This window comes from Emys orbicularis, chromosome 1 (assembly GCF_028017835.1).
Source record: "Emys orbicularis isolate rEmyOrb1 chromosome 1, rEmyOrb1.hap1, whole genome shotgun sequence".
NCBI classification, from domain to species: domain Eukaryota; kingdom Metazoa; phylum Chordata; order Testudines; family Emydidae; genus Emys; species Emys orbicularis.
This window is the reverse complement of record NC_088683.1, coordinates 300,348,067-300,368,209: the sequence shown is the minus strand read 5'-3', so window position 1 is coordinate 300,368,209 and position 20,143 is coordinate 300,348,067. Positions and strand designations below refer to the sequence as shown.

The 20,143-nt window shown below is 40.2% G+C and overlaps 1 protein-coding gene across 1 annotated transcript in view; it reads right to left on the bottom strand.

Annotated features, from left to right (window-relative positions):
* DIAPH3 (diaphanous related formin 3) overlaps window positions 1-20,143 on the bottom strand; it is a 437,750-nt gene that overhangs the window by 154,505 nt on the left and 263,102 nt on the right. The window contains exon 17 of the mRNA XM_065400973.1: window positions 18,851-18,975. Coding sequence (XP_065257045.1) covers window positions 18,851-18,975 — 125 coding nt within the window. The remainder of the gene's footprint in view (window positions 1-18,850; window positions 18,976-20,143) is intronic.

The window sequence follows — 20,143 nt, the reverse complement described above, 5'->3', positions numbered from 1 at the left end:
CTGTAATTTTGTATTTTATTTTTGTGTAACTCTTTCTAAGGAAAGTAAGAAACAATTACCCTTTGAAAAGAAACTTCCCCACTTACACATTACAAACCCCAAAGAGCACAGCAGGAGCTTATCAGAACCCAATCTGCTTTTGTTATAGCCCCTCCTCTGACCCTTCTTTGTAATAATGTTATGATAGCTTGAGGTAAATCAGTTATTAAAGGCTGCCATTGCCGTGACAACCAGGGCAATAGTGACTCTCCCCAAGTATGCAAGTAAACTGAAGGGAGATGAGTGGCTGAGTATTCTCTGATGTCAAAAATGGTACTGCTCAGGCAGTAGCAGGAGGCAGAAAATGAGCACTGCGTGGGGTTGTCAAGTTGTCTTGAATAGCTCACAAACATGAGTACCAATCTCAGGGCAGAGTGTTACAAACTAGGGCACAAACTCCACACTGGTGGTGTGTTCTATACTTACATTTTACCAAATATCAAATGTAAACTCCTCAAGCAGTATAACAGCCTTAACATAGAGTCACAGACAGTCCCCTTCGGTACTCTGGTCTATCTTGCCAACCAGGTAAGCTTGCTTTTGTGATGGTCCCTTACACCAAAAATCACAATATTCAGCTAACTACCCTCCCAAGAATGTCACCCAGGAAAGGATGGGTGGGTTCCCTGCAACCTGAGTCTGACTATTATCATTACCAACATCTTTGTAAAACCCTAGGGGCTAAGCGCAGGCCAAACTGAAGCATTCGGTACTGATAATGTTTCCTGTCCTAAACTAACCTCAGAAGTTTGTAGTGGCATAGTCTGATGGGGATATGGCAATATGCATTGGCTAGATCTATTGAAGAAGTCCCCCCAGGACAGGGATGACTCCACAGAAGCCAGAGTCTGCATCCAAAACTTCATTTTCTTCATCCACATGTTGAGCCTTCTGAGGTCAGGAATGGCTCTGATACCCTCATGTCTGTTTTTGCACAGTGAAATAGATGGACTAGGAGATGGGGGAAACTGCCTGTTAGCTTCAGTTCTGGGGCGGAGGCCTATGCAATCTTTGTCATAAAGTAGATTTTTGGTGGGGAGGGGAGGTCCCACTAGATTTCCCCCCAGATCTCAAATCCACTGTTTTCCCTTGAGGAATCTGTTGTCCCTTTGCTGGCATCTCCGTGAAGACGAAAAGTGCCTCTATCTGAAATCTGGTCTGTACTCTTTTCTGTGGGCATTTAGTGGGGCAGGGAGAGTCTGTTTGGATTTTGCCGCATTATCAGCCACCGCCTTCTCCAGCTTTTCTCCAGAAAGGGGGGAGCCTGCAAACTTGGCTGAACATAGGACCCGCTTACATTGTCCACCTGCCTTCCAGGAACGTAGCCATAGTTGGCACCTGGCTCCTGAGCAGGAAAACATGGATCAGGGTGAGAACCTCCTTGCGCCCATTCAGAAATCAGCTACAAATGCTGATGCTACGGTGAGTTTCTTTAAAATGGAACCAAATTCAGGGTCATCTCTGTATTTAAAGGCTTTGAGATATTCCAGTCTGGACAGAGATGCTATTGCAAAGCAGGTACCTGCCAGAGATGCTTGGAGGATGGCAGAGGAGGCTTCAATGTTCTTTTTGAGAATGGCCTCCATCTTTCTATCTGTGGGTTTCTTAAGGTAGAACTCCCACTCTGAGGAAATAACCATATCCCGGACAATGACGTTACAGCGGCATCCACCTTCAGTAACTCAGTAACAGACCCCTTTGGTTCTTGAATATTATCTGATTTCACTCTTCTCAGTGCGCTTCCCCTTATCAGGCTTGTTCCATTCATCCCTAATCACTTCCTCAAAGGAACAGTGAAGGGGTACTGCAGTCTCAGGGGAGGATTTTGAGGGAAGAAATGTATTCTGGGGTTTACTCTCAGGAACCTGTTCAGGTTGGATTTGAAATGTGGAATAAACCTTGTTGCACGTAACTTGAAAACAACCACCAAAACACACCGTTGATGTATTTTCTCCTCATCCTGTTCAGATTCAGGATCAGACAGTTCACTTTCCCCAGTGGAGGAGTGGGAAGAAAGAGGAATCAGAGGACTCATATCTCCTGTATCTTTTGTGTTTTCCCCTTTTTTGATTTTTTAACCCTTTGTGTGTGCTTTGGGAGTGTAGGCTGTCTGCTGCCGCTTTGGCGAGGCCTTTTGCAGCTTCCTTTTCTTACGGCCTGAAGCTTTCTTGAGAGGTCTGACGCAGAATCGTCTCCCTCTGGGTTCCATTTGCCCCCTGGGAAGAGGGAACTCATCCGAGTCCGCCTGGTCACCTTGGGAAGGAGGTGGGATGATTAGAAGTCCTCCTTCTTTCCCCACAGTACTCATGACCCACTTTGTGGCAGTGGGAGGGAGGGGATTTGTGGCCCTGCAAACCTCCCCTCTTTGTCTTGCAGGTGTTCCCCTCAGACTTACCCTGACTCGAGTGGTCAAGTTCCTCTTCACTTCTCGCTGCTCTTCATGGGAGTTTTCTGGTCCACCTTTCCCCCATTAGAGTTGCGGCTGCCTTGGGGGGCAGGAGTTCCTACCTGCTTGCCCGCAGCCCTGGAACCTAGTGGACACAGACACAGGCTGGGCACAACTCACCATCTGCCAAGACTAAGAAAGCTGCCTTACAAATAAAGCATGATTTGGATTTAACTCTGTGCTTTCCTGGCTGCTCTGCCATGCCTGCAAGGGACAGAGGAGAGGGCGAGGAGATGCTGCAGTGGAGGCTCAGAGAGGATTAACCCCCGAGGGGTTAATTGACCCAGGGAGGAGAAGGAAGTCAGAAGAGAGGGAGAACAGTGCTCCCCACTTTCCAAACAATGGGGAGAAACAGCTCAAATTGAAAAGGTAAGCACATAGGCAGAGAACCTGGCAGCAAGTGGAAGGAGAGAGGTTGTGGCTGGAGCATGTGGTGTGAAAACGCTGATCCACCTCCATGAAGTCGCAAAGAGAGGAGAGCTGCCCAAGTGTTCTTTATTGTGAGACATGCTGGGCAGTAGAATAATCAAGTTCAATAAATCCAACAGCGAAGAAAATTAATACGTGTAGAAGGAACTGTTCACCATGCCTTATCGTGAAAAGAAAACACAGCACATATATGTCTAAAAGCTAACATCAATGAGCTTTCGGTCAAGATTCATGGACTTGTCTCTTCTCTTCTGGAAGGCTAACATGAAATTCCTTCCGTCAGTTTAGTGAATTTTGCCTCCAAGTGCCTATTTATTAACACATTTTATAGCTGAAAAATTTCTATTGCAGGTTTCCGACAAACTGCGCTCTCCAACAGAATTAGTTAAATTTAATGTGAATGTGATAGTAAAACCATTCTGGAACAATCACAGAGCTTCCTCTGAGAAGTGGTGTATTGCTCTGCATTTTGATATGGAGAGTCTCATGGGAGAAACTGAAAAACAGTCTCTCTCTTCAGTACATCAGTAGTCAGTTTCTTTTGCATCTCATTTAAAAACAAAAAGTTCTGGGGAAAATATGTGCAGTGCTAGGTTTACTAATTAATATTGTTTCTTTATCACTGACAAAAGAAATGTTACAAATGACAGTGAAATAAATCATCAATAAATGTCTTTAACCCACTCATGCTACAAGATATTTAAACCATTTAATTGGATTTAAAGCACTAATTAGCAGTGCTAAGAAAAAATGTTTTTTGATATTAAAAATTAATAATATAAAAATGGAATTTATACATAGATCCAAAGAATTGACTTGAAATACTTAGTGTTCCCATAAATTTTATCACCTCAGGATGGGATGCAGAGGTAAAGTTTCTTAACACCTTAAATTACTGCTTCTTGGAGCAGCTAGTCCTCGAACACACAAGAGGAGAGGCAATTCTTGATTTAGTCCTAAGTGGAGTGCAGGATCTGGTCCAACAGGTGAATACAGCTGGACCACTTGGTAATAGTGATCACAATATAATTAAACTTAACATCCCTGTGGTGGGGAAAACACCACAGCAGCCCAATACAGTAGCATTTAATTTCAGAAAAGGGGACTACACAAAAATGAGGAAATTAGTTAAACAGAAATTAAAAGGTACAATGCCAAAAGTGAAATTCCTGCAAGCTACATGGACACTTTTTTAAAAGACACCATAAGAAAGGCTTAACTTAAACGTATACCCCAAATTAAAAAAACATAGTAAGAGAACCAAAAAAGTGCCACTGTGGCTAAATAAAGTAAAAAGCAGTGAGAGGCAAAAAGGCATCCTTTAAAAAGTGGAAGTTAAATCCTAGTGAGGAAAATAGAGCACAAACTCTGTCAAGTGAAGTGTAAAAATATAATTAGGAACCCAAAAAAGAATTTGAAGAACAGCTAGCCAAAGATTCAAAAAGTAATGGCAATTTTTTTTTGTTTTGTTTTGTTTTTGTTTTTAAAAGTGCATCAGAATCAGGAAGCCTGCTAAAAAACCAGTGGGGCCACTGGACAATCAAAATTCCAAAGGAGCACTCAAGGACAATATGGCCATTGCAGAGAAACTAAATGAATTCTTTGCATCGGTCTTCACGGCTGAGGATGTGAGGGAGATTCCCAAACCTGAGCCATTCTTCTTAGGTGACAAATCTGAGGAACTGTCCCAGACTGAGGTGTCGTTAGAGGAGGTTTTGGAACAAACTGTAAACTAAACAGTAATAAGCCACCGGGACCAGATGGTAGTCACCCAAGAATTCTGAAGAAACTCAAACGTGAAATTGCAGGACTACTAACTGTGGTTTGTAACCTATCATTCAGTCAGCAGGCAAAAGTCGGTCAAGATAGGGAGCTATCAGAAGAAAAACGTAAAACAGTGAATAGCCAATAAGAAGACCTCAAAGGAGAAGCAGTAGCCACAGCAGCTGCAGTACAACTTACAGAAAAGAAGGAGCCTAAGGCCAGGTCTACACTACCGCGGTAGTTCGACAGCTGGCAATCGAACTTCCGGGTTCGATTTATCGCGTCTGGTCTGGACGCGATAAATCGATCCCGGAAGCGCTCGCCGTCGACTGCGGTACTCCAGCTCGGCGAGAGGAGTACCGCGGAGTCGACGGGGAGCCTGCCTGCCGCGTGTGGACCGCGTCTGAACCGCGGTAAGTTCGAACTAAGGTATGTCGACTTCAGCTACGTTATTCACGTAGCTGAAGTTGCGTACCTTAGTTCGAATTTGGGGGTTAGTGTAGACCAGGCCTTAGAGAGCAGAGGGAGAGAAGAATATGGAGAGTAAGCACGACAGCTATAGTGTAAAATATAGATAGAAACAGGATTGATGAATGTGTCTCTGTACGTTTGGGTTAATACAGATGTGTGTTTTTGTTATGAATTCTGTTCTATATGTATAAAGTTTAAGATTGCTGTCAGTGACTGCAGGGGACTGATCACTGCATGCAGAACACAGCCGCTTAGTATTGCTTTAACTATATACTTATGGTTCAGGAGCTTTTAACCTGTACCCAAGGATTGTGCTAAGGGATTTATGTTTATGTTTTGATTTATTTGTACACAGAGCAGATCAGTTATTGTTTTTGATGAGTCACCAAGCCACCCATAGTGCGATGATGCCACTAGACCATGATGTGCTCAGGACAATTGGAATCTGTCCCCAAAATAGCTGATTAATGATGGGATCCAATCCCACACCAGGACTGAGCTTGACTGTCAGCCATGGTGAAGAAGATTCTCTTGGAAAGGGGTTGGAATCCACAGCCATTCAAAATGACCAGTCGCATAGCAGGCAGATTTTTATTTTGTTTGGGTGGATCAACTAGTACTAAATACAGGGTTTGTTTTCTTAGGGGAAGTTCTCCCTCAAGAACCTATGCAGAGGCTGTATTTTAAAGTTAGGATACAAGGCATTGTGATTGTCTAGCTCTCCTAGCCAAGGGCAGAATTGACTAATGATAGAAAGAGTGTTTGGCCAGATTAACCAGTCAGCACTAGAGTCAGCAGGGAGAATGCTTCCCCCACAACACAGTACAGCCAAGTTCACCAATTATACCCAAGACAGGGTGAGTACTGTGAATATCTGTGGATGAATCTAACTTTGGGGACATAGTGTGGTCTGTCCTGTGTATGTGACCTCATGTGAGGTTGAAGGCTTGTTAATTAGGAATAATTTACTAATGAACTTCAGTCCTCTAATTAATTGCCATGGTTATACATTGTGAGCACAGGTTTCTAAGCCTAATCCTTACACGTTAACTACTGAGAAAGGGGCAATGCAACTGTAGATTTGCACCCAGCATCCCAATTAGTGCCGAAGGTGACTGTGAGGCCCCCAAAAGAGGCTAATATGCTAGTCCTGGTTAAGCCAGGCAGGTGTAGAAATTGGAAACATAAATTGGTAGGTAGCCAAAGCTCAGAAAGCAACAATAAAGAGAGCAAGGAGTTAAAATGTGAGTCTGCAGAAATGCCACAGCCTGTGGATACAGAAAGAGGAAGTTGTTTTTTTGTTTTTTAAACAGGCAGGCTTTGAATCTTCACAGCAGTCTTCTGTCATTTGTAAAACTCAACTATGATTTTAAATGTAGTGGGGCTTGTGTGTGTGATATCTCTCTAAAAGGAAAAGGCAAGATTTTTCTGAGTACTGTGCTGGAAGGCTTATGGGTGGAAGAGGCATTTATTAATTTGACCTTTGAGAAAACTCTTGTTAGGATGGATTTGTTTAAGAGGTTAGTTGAGGTCCATAAACAAACAGTGATAGTCCTCAAGAAAAAAGTATTCTGCACAGTGCAATAACAGAAAAGGCCTCTGAGGAATCAGGGTATATATGCATTAAATATTCAGGTTGGCAATGGGAAGTTATTGCATTATAAGGTACATTGGATTATAAGGAATAGCCAGCAAGGACTTGTCAAGAACAAATCATGAGAAACCTAATTTCCTTTTTATACAGGGTTACTGCCCTAGTGTATAGAGGGAAGCAGTAGAGGTGACATATCTTGATTTTAGTAAGGCTTTTGACTCAGTCCCACATGACATTCTCATAAGCAAACTAGGAAAATGTGGTCTAGATGAAATTTCTATAAGGTGGGTGCACAACTGATTGAAAGACTGTACTCATAGTGTAGTTTTCAATGGTTCATTGTCAAACTAAGATGATATATCTAATGGGGTCCAACAGGCAGCAGTCTAGGGTCAAATATTATTCATTAATGATTTGGCCAATGGAGTGGAGAGTATGCTTATAAAATTTGCAAATGACACCAAGCTGGGAGACGTTGCAAGCACTTTGGAGGACAAGATTAGATTCAAAATTACCTTGACAAATTGGAGAATGGGTTTGAGTTCAACAAGATGAAATTCAATAAAGACAAGTGCAAAGTACTACACTAATGCAGGAAAAAAATCAAATGCACCATTACAAAATGTGGAACAACAGGATAGGTGGTAGTACTGCTGGAAAGGATCTGGGGTAATAGAGGACTACACATTGAATATGAGTCAACAATGTGATGCGGCTGTGAAAAAGGTGAATATCATTCTGGAGTGTATTAACAGTAGTGTTGTATGCAAGATACAGGAGATAATTGTCCTGCTCTTCTTGGCACTGGCAAGGCCTCAGCTGGAATACTGTGCCCAATTCTGGGCATCACACTTTAGGAAAGACATGGATAAATTGGAGAGAGTTCACAGGAGAGCAACAAAAATGATAAAAGGTTTAGAAAACCTGATCTATGAGGAAAGGTTAAAAAAACTGTGCATGATTAGTCTTGAGAAAAGCAGACTGAGGAGGGGGGCCTTATAACAATCTTCAAATGTTATTTAGGTTAGATATTAGGAAAACCTTTCTAATCATAAGGGTAGTTAAGCACTGGAATAGGCTACTATGGGAGGTTGTTGAATCCCCATCATTGGAGGTTTTTAATAAGTGGTTGGACAAACACCTGTCCAGAATAGTCCGGGTTTACTTAATCCTGCCTCAGCACAGGGAGCTAGACTTGTTGACTGTTTCTATGATTATGCACAGGTAGCGAAAGATCAGGAACAAGCTGTGCACATAGGAGCATGAGGAGGTTATGTGGATTTGGTTCATGGTGTTTTGTGGTCACAAAATAGGCATGGCTCATACCCCCTTTCTAGTGACCCTAGACAAATGTGCTCAGAAAAGAGTATTCCATACGTTTGTCATGTAGTCTCTGAAATGGATGCCCTAAATCTCTGCTGGGGATAGTAGGGGGGACTATGTGCCCTGTCATTAGGAAAGGGCAGAATTCTCAAGGTAAACAAGCCTTTCAAACCCTCCCCCCGCCGCCGAGAGTTTGTAGCCACTGGATTTAGATCTTGTGGAAAGATCCCTGTTATCTCCTAGTGACTAATCCCATGCAGAGTGCAGTCAGGTTTCCTTCTCAAAGTGAAGCTGGTTATTTGGTTGTTGAAAGATTCTACTGCTCTGAGCTTAGGATTCCTATACTTGGAGAAATGCCAGAGGAAACACAGCAAGAAAGTAGCCCTGGCAAACTGATTCAGACTTCCCCACAGTGATGATTACCTTGGTGCCAATCTGGGAAAAATCACTGTTACAAGGTGATCCAGAGTGAGTTGGTTGAGGACCAGCTGGTTCTCTCTGGAAAATAAATCGATCCTGAGGAAACTGCTTTTTTTCCTGAAATTCTTGAAAGCCAAGTAGAATTTAAAGAATCTGAGTTCCTCCCTGGATCTGAGGAACAGACAAAGCAACAGATCCAGTTAATAGATGCCACCAATAGGATAAAAAAATCCTGCTATATAATCTAAATCCAGCCTTTCATGAAAATAAAATTAAGATTATTGACACTTTCAAATAACATGCATTTCCCATGGATACCACACTTTAAACACTTTTAGAAAGCAAGGACTTTCATTAACACAGGGTGTAACCTGAAGATATTACTTAAAGCACCCAATGGTCCAAGATCAGTTGAGATCAGGCCGACAGGAAGGGGCACAGGCAGTCGAGGAAAGAGTGGGGCACCGTCCTCGATCGCACGCTCAAAATGTCTGCTTCTGGCCTCCTTGATTCCTGGAAAGGCCAGGCTGAGCAGACGAACAGGAAGACGACGGGTGTCGCTGCTTAGGCCCTTTGTCTCTATCCTTTCTCCTGTAGGTGCTCAGCTGGGGAAGTCCCCCAGGACCAAGCCAGGGGAGGTAGAGGACGAAATAGCTTCCTGGCCCGCTGAGCTGTATGAAGGCCCAAGAAACAGAGGGTGGCACAGGAGTCTTTAAGGCCGTGGAGCCTTGTGTCCGTGAGCTTCGGAGAAGAGCCCCGCCCCCTCAAACGAGAGGTCCTGAATGGTGGCCTGCATCTCCTGGGATAACACAGAGGACTGCAGCCAGGAGCTGTGCCTCATGGCCACCACAGAGGCAACCACCCTGGCCGCTGAGTCTGTAGCGTCTCAGGCCACCTGAAGGGCCCCTCTCGCCACCACTGTGCCTTCGTCCACATGCAGGAAGGAGCGCAGACTCCATGAGGAGGGCCCTCCAGCAGATATCCCACTCCTTTTGGGTTCTAGGGCAAAAGTTTTTACAGATTCTGCACTTGTCCTTTCTATGGGACTCCCCTAAACACTTCAAACAGATGTCGTGGGGGTTACTAATAGGCATCGGCCTGTTGCATGACAAGCATGGTTTGAAGCCTGGAGAACTGGGCATGCCCCGCTCTGGGGTGAAGTCCCAGCCAGGACTCGAACTACCAAACTAACCTAACACTTAACTTAATGTCTAACTAAGTACCTATAAACTATATACAAAGAAGATAGACAATGGTCTGTAAAGAACCGCTAACGCTCTTGCAATGCAAGACAAGGCGCTCCGACCGACACAGGCGGTAAGAAGGAACTGAGAGGGCGTAGGGTCGGCGGGGCCTAATATATCAGTGCATGAGCGCGGCACTCAAGGGGACACCATAGCCGACCCTGCGGATACTGCTAAGGCAAAAATCTCTGATGACTGTGCATGTGGGCGCACACACACCTAGAATGGAATCGACATGAGCAAGCACTGGAAGAACAACTTTGGTTGGCTTAAAAGTTTACCTACCAATGATACTGACGGTTGATACTGGAAACATGCCTATAAAGTTGATGCTTACAAAACGTTCATGAGCATAATTTTCTTCTGGTGTTAGCAATAATAACAAGCTTTAATTAAGGCTATTTTACATAGAAAATATGATTAAGCAATGTTTTCTATACAAGAATTATTCACTTGCCTAGGAAAAGCTAAAGGAGGCTTTTTTAATTTAATAGAATAGAGTAATGGTGTAGTCATTTTTTTTGTATACAATGAAATTGTTCTGCAGCATTAGTCAGTAGTTCCTCTTTAGAAATGGATATGTTCCAAAGTCTATCTCCATATCAAAAGGGGAGAGGGAAAAAGAGATGTAAAAAGAAAGGCCCCAAAGTTATGAGTTATTACTGTTTAATAATCACCCAGACATCAAGGCTGTTTAGAAAAGATAGGATAGAGGGCAGAGAGAAAACTCAAGATCTAATGGTAAGATTTCTTCAGAGTGTCTGAGGAAACGGAGTCTCTGGAGCTTTTCACAAGAGTGTAATGTTGGTACAGCTGAATAAAGTTCCCTTTCCCCCCCCCACCCTCATCTGTGAATGAATGAATTAAAAAAATTGATACCAAACATTAAGTTATTATATCATGTGCCAGATACAGTCATGAAAAACAGGGAGCTTGATGGAATCTAATATTATGATTAAAAGAAGTTAGATGTATAAAAAGGAAGTCAACTATAAACGATACAGCTTTGGGCAAAATACTGTAACCTTTAATGACAGGTTTAACCTCATGGGCAATCCTGTTAAAAAAATAAAGGGGTTGCATTCATATTGATTTATTTTAGTTTAGTGACAGGTAAAGTAACAGTAGAAGTAAGACTAATATTTGAAGTCAACCATGCTTATGCTATCAAATTAGTGAAATACACCAGGGCTAAAAAAGGTAGTAAATAAAGGAACTGAAACCAAGTAGTGTGTTTATAAGGACATTTGATCACAGAGTGGAATAATTAGAAATGTAACTGTTGTATTAATAATGCACAGACTCAGCTCAGTACAAAGGTCCCACCATTGTCGCTAAAACAAGGAGAAGACTTATACAGCTGTTCCTGACTGCTCGAGACTCACAGTTCTTGAAGCAACTTAGCATTGTATAATGGACTGTTAAAACAAGTTTAAAAGGCATCAAAGAACAGGAAGGGACTTTGTATACATTATATTAACTTTAAACTGGACATTTCAAAAGTGAGCAAGGTACTGATGGAGAAACTGCAACATGGGCAAGCAAAACTGCAAAGTTGGCCAAGGAATGCATTAAAAAAGGGGCTCGTGGAGGTAAGTTGCAGACTGGAGCAAACCAGACAGTGTTTGAGATGCACTCCTGTCGACTCCGTTTGCGCTCCTCGTTCTGGTGGAGTACCGGAGTCGACGGGAGAGCGCTCAGCGGTCGATTTATTGTGTCTATACTAGAAGCGATAAATCAACCTCCACTGGATCCATCACTGCCTGCCGATCCGGCCGGTAGTGTAGACAAGCCCTACCCATAGTTAAGGGTTTCATATTGCCTATCAAGCTCTCGGTGCTTACAAACATAAAACAGAAGTGTACAAAAATCTTGAAATTGCACTGGGTCTCAACAGCTGTCATAAATGTAGGAGTTTATGTTAGATAGTTAGGAATGTGAGTCAGATCCTGGGGCTAATATAATCTGTGGGGAAGTAGGTTAAAAGGGTTGATGCCTATAGATCTACTGGGAGAGAGACTTTGGTGCATTGGCATATAAGTAACTGACTAAATTGTCTTGTGCTTTAGCTTTGGATTCTCCCTGTTCCTGTACCACTCCGTTGCCTTAGTTGCCCAGAGTTGACCGGTTTTCTAGTTTATGTTGACCAAACCATAGTCAAATAATATTTTTGTCTTCTTATATCCTAAACTATTAGGTGTGATTGTTAAGGGTATTTAATAAAATTCTATTAAACTAAATTTAACGCTCAAGTCCTTTTCATTAGTTAAGCAATCAAAATTAAAAGAAATCTACGAAAGATGGTACTGGTAATCAGTTAAGCAATTACTTAATTAAGGTTTGTTTTATACCTTATCTTTCTCACAGTATCATATCTTGTAGATTTCTGCACTCAGAGTTAGCTCAGATTTTTTTCAGACTAGTTTCCCTTAATCCTGTCATTTCTATTTGTGTCCTAACTATACTTCTCACTGTCTGGTAGTTCACCAGCATTGTCAACACTTTTGATATATAATGCCTTCCCTCAGCCCTCGTCCTTTTTTATCCACTACACAGATTGTATCAGTTTATACGGACATTTCTCTCTCTCTCTCTCTCTCTCTCACACACACACATACACAATTACTATGGTACTTTTAAAAGTGTGTGTTACTGTGCAAGCCATAATTTCGAAGCTTCTGACTTTTGTGGGTTTAAGTTCTGAACCATTAGATATATTAATAAATCATCATGTTGACTATCTTTATATTTATCCAATGGATCTATCCAGTTCATTGAACTGGCAATTTGATTTTGTATTAATTAATCCATATATTATTTTAAAAGTGTTATTTTACACAGAAACACAGATGAGATGCTATTAAGATGCAATTACTATATGTATTTTAAAGAGAATAATTATTTAAATTTCAATGTCAAATTTTTATCCTAGTTACTTTATTTACAAAAAGAGATTTCTTAATAATTAATGAACACTTTAAGTAGTTAACCAAGATTTTCAGTACTGAGGAATAGTAGAACACACTAATCCCACAAAGATTAAAACATCCTACAAAATATTTGAACCAATTAAAATAGGTTTAGGCAGTTGATCAGTTCCATCTTTTTCCCTTGAGAGCAGGTAGAATTTTGAACCATTAAAATCAATGTTCTCCCAAGAAACCCATTTCTTTTCCCAGCATGCTCCAATACAATTTCTGCTCAGAGAGCCCAATTCAGCAAAGTATTTATGCATATGCTTATATAAACATGGTTTAAGTCCATCACTATATGCAGTAGCAGCACTTAAGTATATGTCAAAGTCTACCTAAGATTCATTGACTACAATGGGACTTTATTGAATCAAGGTTCTCAAATACCCTTATTCACAGTCCCTATTCTCTGCTCCTCCTAAACATCTCTCCTTAGTGCTTCCTTCACCCATACTTCCTCCTGCACTTAAACAGTTTCCATGTTCATCTCTGCAAAGTTGCTTTCTTTATCCTTGAAATCTGCTCTTAAGCCCATGTCTTCCTGGAATTGTTCCTACACAGTTCTCACATATAATCAACAGACCCTCCCTTAGCTGAACTGTTATCCTCTCTCATCTTGCCTTGATTAGAACTTGTCTAAACGGGAAAGTTTTTTTTTCAGAATATAGGCTTCCACTTTAACTATTCAAGAATAACTATTCTGAAAGAGTAAGTCCACACTGCTTTGTTTATGTGGACTTAAGCTACTTCCTTTTTGAATCACTGTATCCAACACTTTTTCAAAATAAACATACAGCTTTCTGGACAGTTATCCTATGGAGCAACGTTCTGCTACTAGATGCTTTGCATTCGGGGATTTTTCTTGTGGGGCTTTGTCAGATACCCACCAAAAAGGCACTGGAATTTTGGCACTTGGGGGTCAAACTATAAATTCCCATGATACCTCTCCTGTCATCCAGTAATTCACGAGCCAATGCCATATTCAAACTGCTGAACACCATGAGCCTGAGCCATTAATACAAACAAGCTAATGAACATGCATTGGCAATCACACAACTGGAGGGCTTTGGATGACTTGGGAGACAGGTATAGTGATGCTGCAGTGGTGATACAGGAAGAGGAGGATGAAATCGAGCAGTTTCTGTACATGAACTTTTTCTGGAGTGGCTTCATTCAGTGGACTGCCACTTCTGGGATCAGCAGATTAGCACTGAGTGGTTGACCAGGATAATGATGCAGAATTGGGATAATCAGCAGTGGTAGCAGAACTTCAGAACTCTATGGCTCTGATCTTGCAATTCATAGCACCTGGGAACACTGCTGTACCTGCATGCGTGAACTGCAGTATTGGCCTATGTTTATAAAGTACAGTGTAAATTTATGGTGCTATAGAAAGGACTATTAATAATATAATGCGGGGTATTATGACAGAATAAAAACAATGGTCCAGAGCTGTTACCCTGCACAAAATGAAAAAAGATCCAAATCTATACTATATTGAATATATCTTCATAAGTTTCTGCATAAAATTCTGATTTTATTCCAGCCAGTCATAACCCTACCTGTATATACTAATGGTACACAATCTACTTATATACCTGGTTGTGTGCAACCATGGTAAATTAAATGACTGCATAGTATGGGCACACCTAATTCCATTTTGCAAATTTCTACAGGTTTGAGAGATTGTCCCTATAGTAAAAATGAGAGTTTAAGTAACAAGGCTTTTCTATTCAGGCCAATGAAACCATTCATGGTTCAGGTGATAAAGAACCATATTAAGCTATGGGGTACGGAGTTGCAACTCCCAATATTGCACGACACAGAATCTTTCATTTTTTTTATAATATTGCACAAAATGAATACAAACTCTATGCTTTCTAAATGTGTACCTACCAGGATTTATCAATTAATTTGTCAAAGAATGTATCTGATGAATTCAGCAATATTTTCAAGCTTTTTTCCATTACTCATCCAGCTCTAGTATCTATTCAGGTATGTTAATGCCACAACAAATGCATGCACATAAACAGCAAGCAACATAACTTTACTGCCTCAGATATGCACTCTTTCCTAAAGTATGCAACAAAAATGTTAAACAATTTGTCTGAATACCAAACCATGTAACAGTCCCATATCAAGAAATCATATACCTACGTGTGTTCTAACTTGAATATTTACCTGCATACTTATCCACAAATTTACCTATAAATATCCATTTAAAAACCACTAATTGCTGTTCACTAAGCTGTGATCTAAAAATATTTGCTCATTTAAATAGCTAATTGTACATTTTTATAAAACTAACCCAGTATATAGTATTGATTAAAAAGTTCAACACGATAATTTAATATTTTAAAGGTTATTGTTAATGAATTAAATATCTGAAATATACATCCATAATACAAAGTCCTAACCTAATAACCTTCCACAAATACAAAATTAGAAGGACTTAATTATTTAAACTCTGGTTTAAATAAATAAACAAACCAAGTATTTATTTAAAATCTTCTTTACAAATCCATATCATCTCTATTTTGAATATAAAAGAATAGTTTGCTCAGTCTGCCTTTTTCCTAGCATATGCATGAATGGATTTAATATTCTAAGTCTGACTTCTTTGACATTCCTAATTAAACAAACAAACCATTTTAATAAATGATTGTAATTGCTTTTAAACTAATATACGTAAAATTAGCAGCAAACTAGCACAATCCAATATATAAGTGGAATATTTATAATTATAGACTTTGTCAATAATAAAGTGCACTAACTGTGCACATATCTGACTTGCAAGAGAAACAAGAATGCAAATCAGTTCATTAGAGGCTTCTAGGTTGTGATATTTAGCGACAGGATGTAATAGCTGACTTGTCCATGGAGCATAATTGTACTCAGGATGAAAAATTGTTTCCAACAAAGCACCATCCTTCCTGTTTCAGATTTCCTGCTGGCTGCTTTTTATGAGCAGCATACCTTTCAAGACACCAGCATCATTCAACTTCCTCTGTCATAGAAATAAAAGTAAAGATAGGTCCAAACTTCACCATGCTGTGTAGGATTATCTAACCTTTACATCAAGCATCCTTTGCTTTAGTAATTTATTGTAGCTCCTGTTTTCCTGAAAGTGAGCTTCTTTAATTAGTGTGCTCACAGGCATTATCAGAAACCATACGCAAGTCTACTGTTCCTAAATTACTGCCTGTCTACAGGGAGAGTTAATAGGTGAGGCTAACTGCTTCAGTTAACAGTATTTACTGATCAAAACAACAGTTAAAATGTCACATTTGGATATTCTAATATGGGAAAATAATTGGGAAAAATGGTCATGACGTGTTCTGTACCAACAAACTTATTCTAATGTCAAACAAGACTAAAACAGCCCACAATATATATGACTTAAGGGAATCAAAGAATATGCTACTCCTATTACAATATACTATTTTAATTGCCTCTCAGAGTAGCAAAAATCACGTTGGTGTCTAAATTATTAGTGGTCTCAAGGATAATGCTTTTTAATATATTGACTTATCAAATATTCATAATGTAACACAAATGTATCAAAATACATTAAAATAAATCCTTTATAAGAATAATCAATACTAATCCACCAAAAGAAAAGTAGCATGATTCTACTTCATCACATGCTTGTCTATTCTCAGAAGCCCATAATAATGGGAGCTATATAAAATCCTATTTAGTATTCTATGCCATTTTAAATTTGCTAGGAAAAGGTTTTACAAATAAAAATCCTCCCCAATTTCCCTGTTTCCTCAATAATTCTCACATTCTGATTGCTTGTTTTCCTCTTGCTACGTTGTATACGTCACATATTCCCTATCCACCACAAGTATCTAACACCAAACCCATTTGTTGCATAAAGCCAGCACCTCTAACAAAACATTTCAGTACATTAACTTTTAACTTAAAATTATTCTCGCTCTTGTCTCTGTGGGGGAAACTCTTCTGAATGGGAATGGAAGCAGTGTTATCCCTTGAGTCTTCAGCCACTGAAACAGTAGCTCTGTGAAGGTGTGAACTACACCACTTATCTCCATGGTTAACTCCAAAGCATAAACATGATGTTAGAATTGTCAACACAGTTAACTATTTCAGTGTTTATCACTTTAACAGAAACTTCCAACTAATTTTAGTTTTTTAGATTGAAACAAATGCTTCCCATCCTCTATCAGTTTAAAATGAATAGCTGAACAGAGGAGCCTTGCAGTGCTGTCTGTTTTGCCCTTGAACCTCTGAATGAACTCTTACACAATGGAGTGACGAAAAAATGGTTACCTACCTTTTCGTAACTGTTGTTCTTTGAGATGTGCCAACGTACACAGTCATCAGAGATTTTTGCCTTAGCGGTATCCATAGGTCGGCTGTGGGTGGAGGAGGATATAACATTAAAGAAGTTGTTGGACTCCTCCGCTAGATACTTGACCTCCAAGTTCAGGTTGGTAGCCACCCTTTTGAGCAGGGCCTGATGCTCCTTGAATTCATCGGGGGGAGGAAAGGGGGGAAGCTGCTTGTTTAGGTGGGGCCTGCTACCACTTTGTCCGGTGACAACGAAGACGACTGCACAGCAGAGGGAAGGTGGTCAGCCTACTTGCTCTTTGGCCGCCGGGCCCGCTTCAGGCACAGATGACCCTACTAAGGGCTGGGACCCCCTGCCACTCCCAGGAGTTGGAGGCGGGTCCCTGGCTGGACTAGAGGGTCCAACTGCAGCGGTACACCTGAGCAGCTCCGGGGCAGGCACATGGCTCAACACAGTTCCTTTGCCTGAAGCCCCCTCTTTCTGCAGTGCCTCCTGCCCAATGAACATGGCTTAAAGCCTGGGGAACAGGGCATGCCCTACTCTGAAGCGAAGTCCTAGCCAGGACTCTAACTCCTAAACAACTACTCTAACATTTAACTTAAAGATCTAAGTATCTATCAACTAACAACAAAGGAGACAAAACAAACTGACTGTAAGAATCGCTAACACTCTTGCAACGCAAGACAAGATGCTCTGGATCAACCATCACGGGTGGTCAGAAGGAAGTGAGAGGGCATAGGGTCGGCAGCACCTAATATACCAATGCATGAGCACTCAAGAGGGCGCTACAGCCGACCCTATAGATACCGCTAAGGCAAAAATCTCCACTGACTGCATGTGGGCACGCACACACCTAGAAGGAATCGACATGAGCAAACACTCGAAGAAGAAAAATGACTTTCTGTTCAGTTTCCTTGCTACTACTTAGTGTGGGGGAAAGGACCGGAAGACATAAGGTTTCACTAGGATTACTTACCCCCAACTCAGAAGAGGAAATTAGGAGGGCAAAAGGTGTTTCTCCTGAATTTTTGCACTTTGGCTGCAAAGGGTTGCTGTTGTGATTGAAAGTAGTTGTCTCTTTCTCTTCCTTACTCCTCCTGCTTTCTTGCCAGCTGTTTCCCTTATGGCAAAGAAAGCACTAGGAAGGGAGGCAAAGAGAGCAGCTACAGAGATAAGATATATGTAATAGAACATGGACATCAGCAGGTAGGAAGAAATGGATCCACTACAAGAGCCAAGTTTTCGCCTAAGGGGAAGAGGAAAAAATCAGAGCCATTACTTTTAAATAAAAAACATGAAAACATGGAGTTTTGTCAAAAACAAATGAGGCAGAAGCTGTCTTTATGGATGATGTGTTTCATAAGCTGAGACTATTAACGAACTTGAAAAACTTTGCAGGCCACCTATTCAAAAGTGGACAGAATCCCAATGGTAATATACAACTCAAAAAGAGCAAATACATCTAACTGTAATGGCCCTCTCCTATTTCTATGTTCTATATTCAAGGTGAAATAATACATGGCTTAGCACTCTCCTTATAGAAGTAGTTTTTAACACTCTGATTGTAATACATTCACCTTTTCACTCAGGAAAAAAAATGTCCATGTTTTTATGTACAAAATTTAGAATCATTGCCATTAGGCAATGTTTTCATATTATGCATTACAGGTCAATTTTTTGATTGTTCTGTATACTTAGTCTTTGAGGAAAAGAGAGTTAATGTTTTCAAATATGAATGCTGCAAACTAGACAAAGGTATGCAAATAAATTTGAAGTGTTAAGTAAATGTTAGATGAGCCCTCATAAGATATTTAACTGTCAAAAGGATATAGACATCTTTGTCACAAACTTGTCATGGATATCGTCGGGAGGGGGAAAGATCTTCAAATCCTTCTCAAGCTGTTGAAGCTGCCTTTCCATCTGCCTCAGGTTCTTCTCCAGGTTTTCTGCTGAGACTAAAATATAATATATTCATTCTCTCAACATCTCAGAAAAGGAAAACTAGGAAGAAATGCCTACTTGTAAAAGATTTTTGTTATACCAGTACCACACATCTAATTCTGAAATGGAATTGTATCAGATAATCACAGGGCAGGAATACTAGTTCATTGTGTAATATTTATTTTTTCTTAATTACACAATTTCCTCACTGTGATTGGTTGTATCCATTTTAAATAATCACTGCATTTTTTCTCAACCATGCAGTATGCAAAGCTGTATATTCTGATTGGATCTTAATGGGTGTCAGCCAATCCAAAAGCAGGGTTTTGCATTAAAGCCAAAAGTTTATTTTTAAATTACCTGTACTGTGAAAATACCAATCTCTCTTCTCTGATTAACGACTATAGTAAGAAAGTTCAAGATATTTCCTTGCAATAAAGTTGCTTGCCTTAGCTTCACAATTCTGAAGGAAAAAAAAACCCTACTAATATTTACATGAAACAAGGAGAGAGAATTCGAATCCCCAAATATAGAGAAAATAGGGCTATTAAAGAGCTGAAAGAGAATTTCCTTTAAATAAACAACCCAAATTTCTGACCCATTATTTCCTTCCCAATTCAGATCTGAAGCATGATGTAAACTAACACACATTTGTTATCCTGAGGGAAAGTGCCCTGCCAATCAGAAGGGAACAACAGGGTATTTGGGAGAATGTTAAGAGGGGGAGGGAGAGAGAGAGAGAGAGAGAGAGAGAGAGAGAGAGAGAGAGAGAGAGAGGAGAGATAAAACCTGCACAAGTTTTACTTTATCAGGAACAAAACGTGAATTATCTTTCAATTGTTTGGCACCCTACTTTATATTTGGAACATTTAATTAAAAATGTCAGTACAGTAATGAGGATAGTTCCAGATAGCTTGGTAAATCATATCCTGGGCTCATATGAATTCGTGCAATCAAGGATATTGTTATCACATCATACACAGGAAGTAAGTAAACTTTAGTGAACATTCAAATGTTCTTCACAAAAATAAAAAGATAGATTATAAATGATATATTGAATATTAGTCTGGAAATATTGACATTGTAGAGTTTTTCATTATCAGTTTGTTACATTAATTACAAAACCTAAAATTACTTACTATACTTATTAGAATTTCATACACATTTTACCTATGCAGCTTT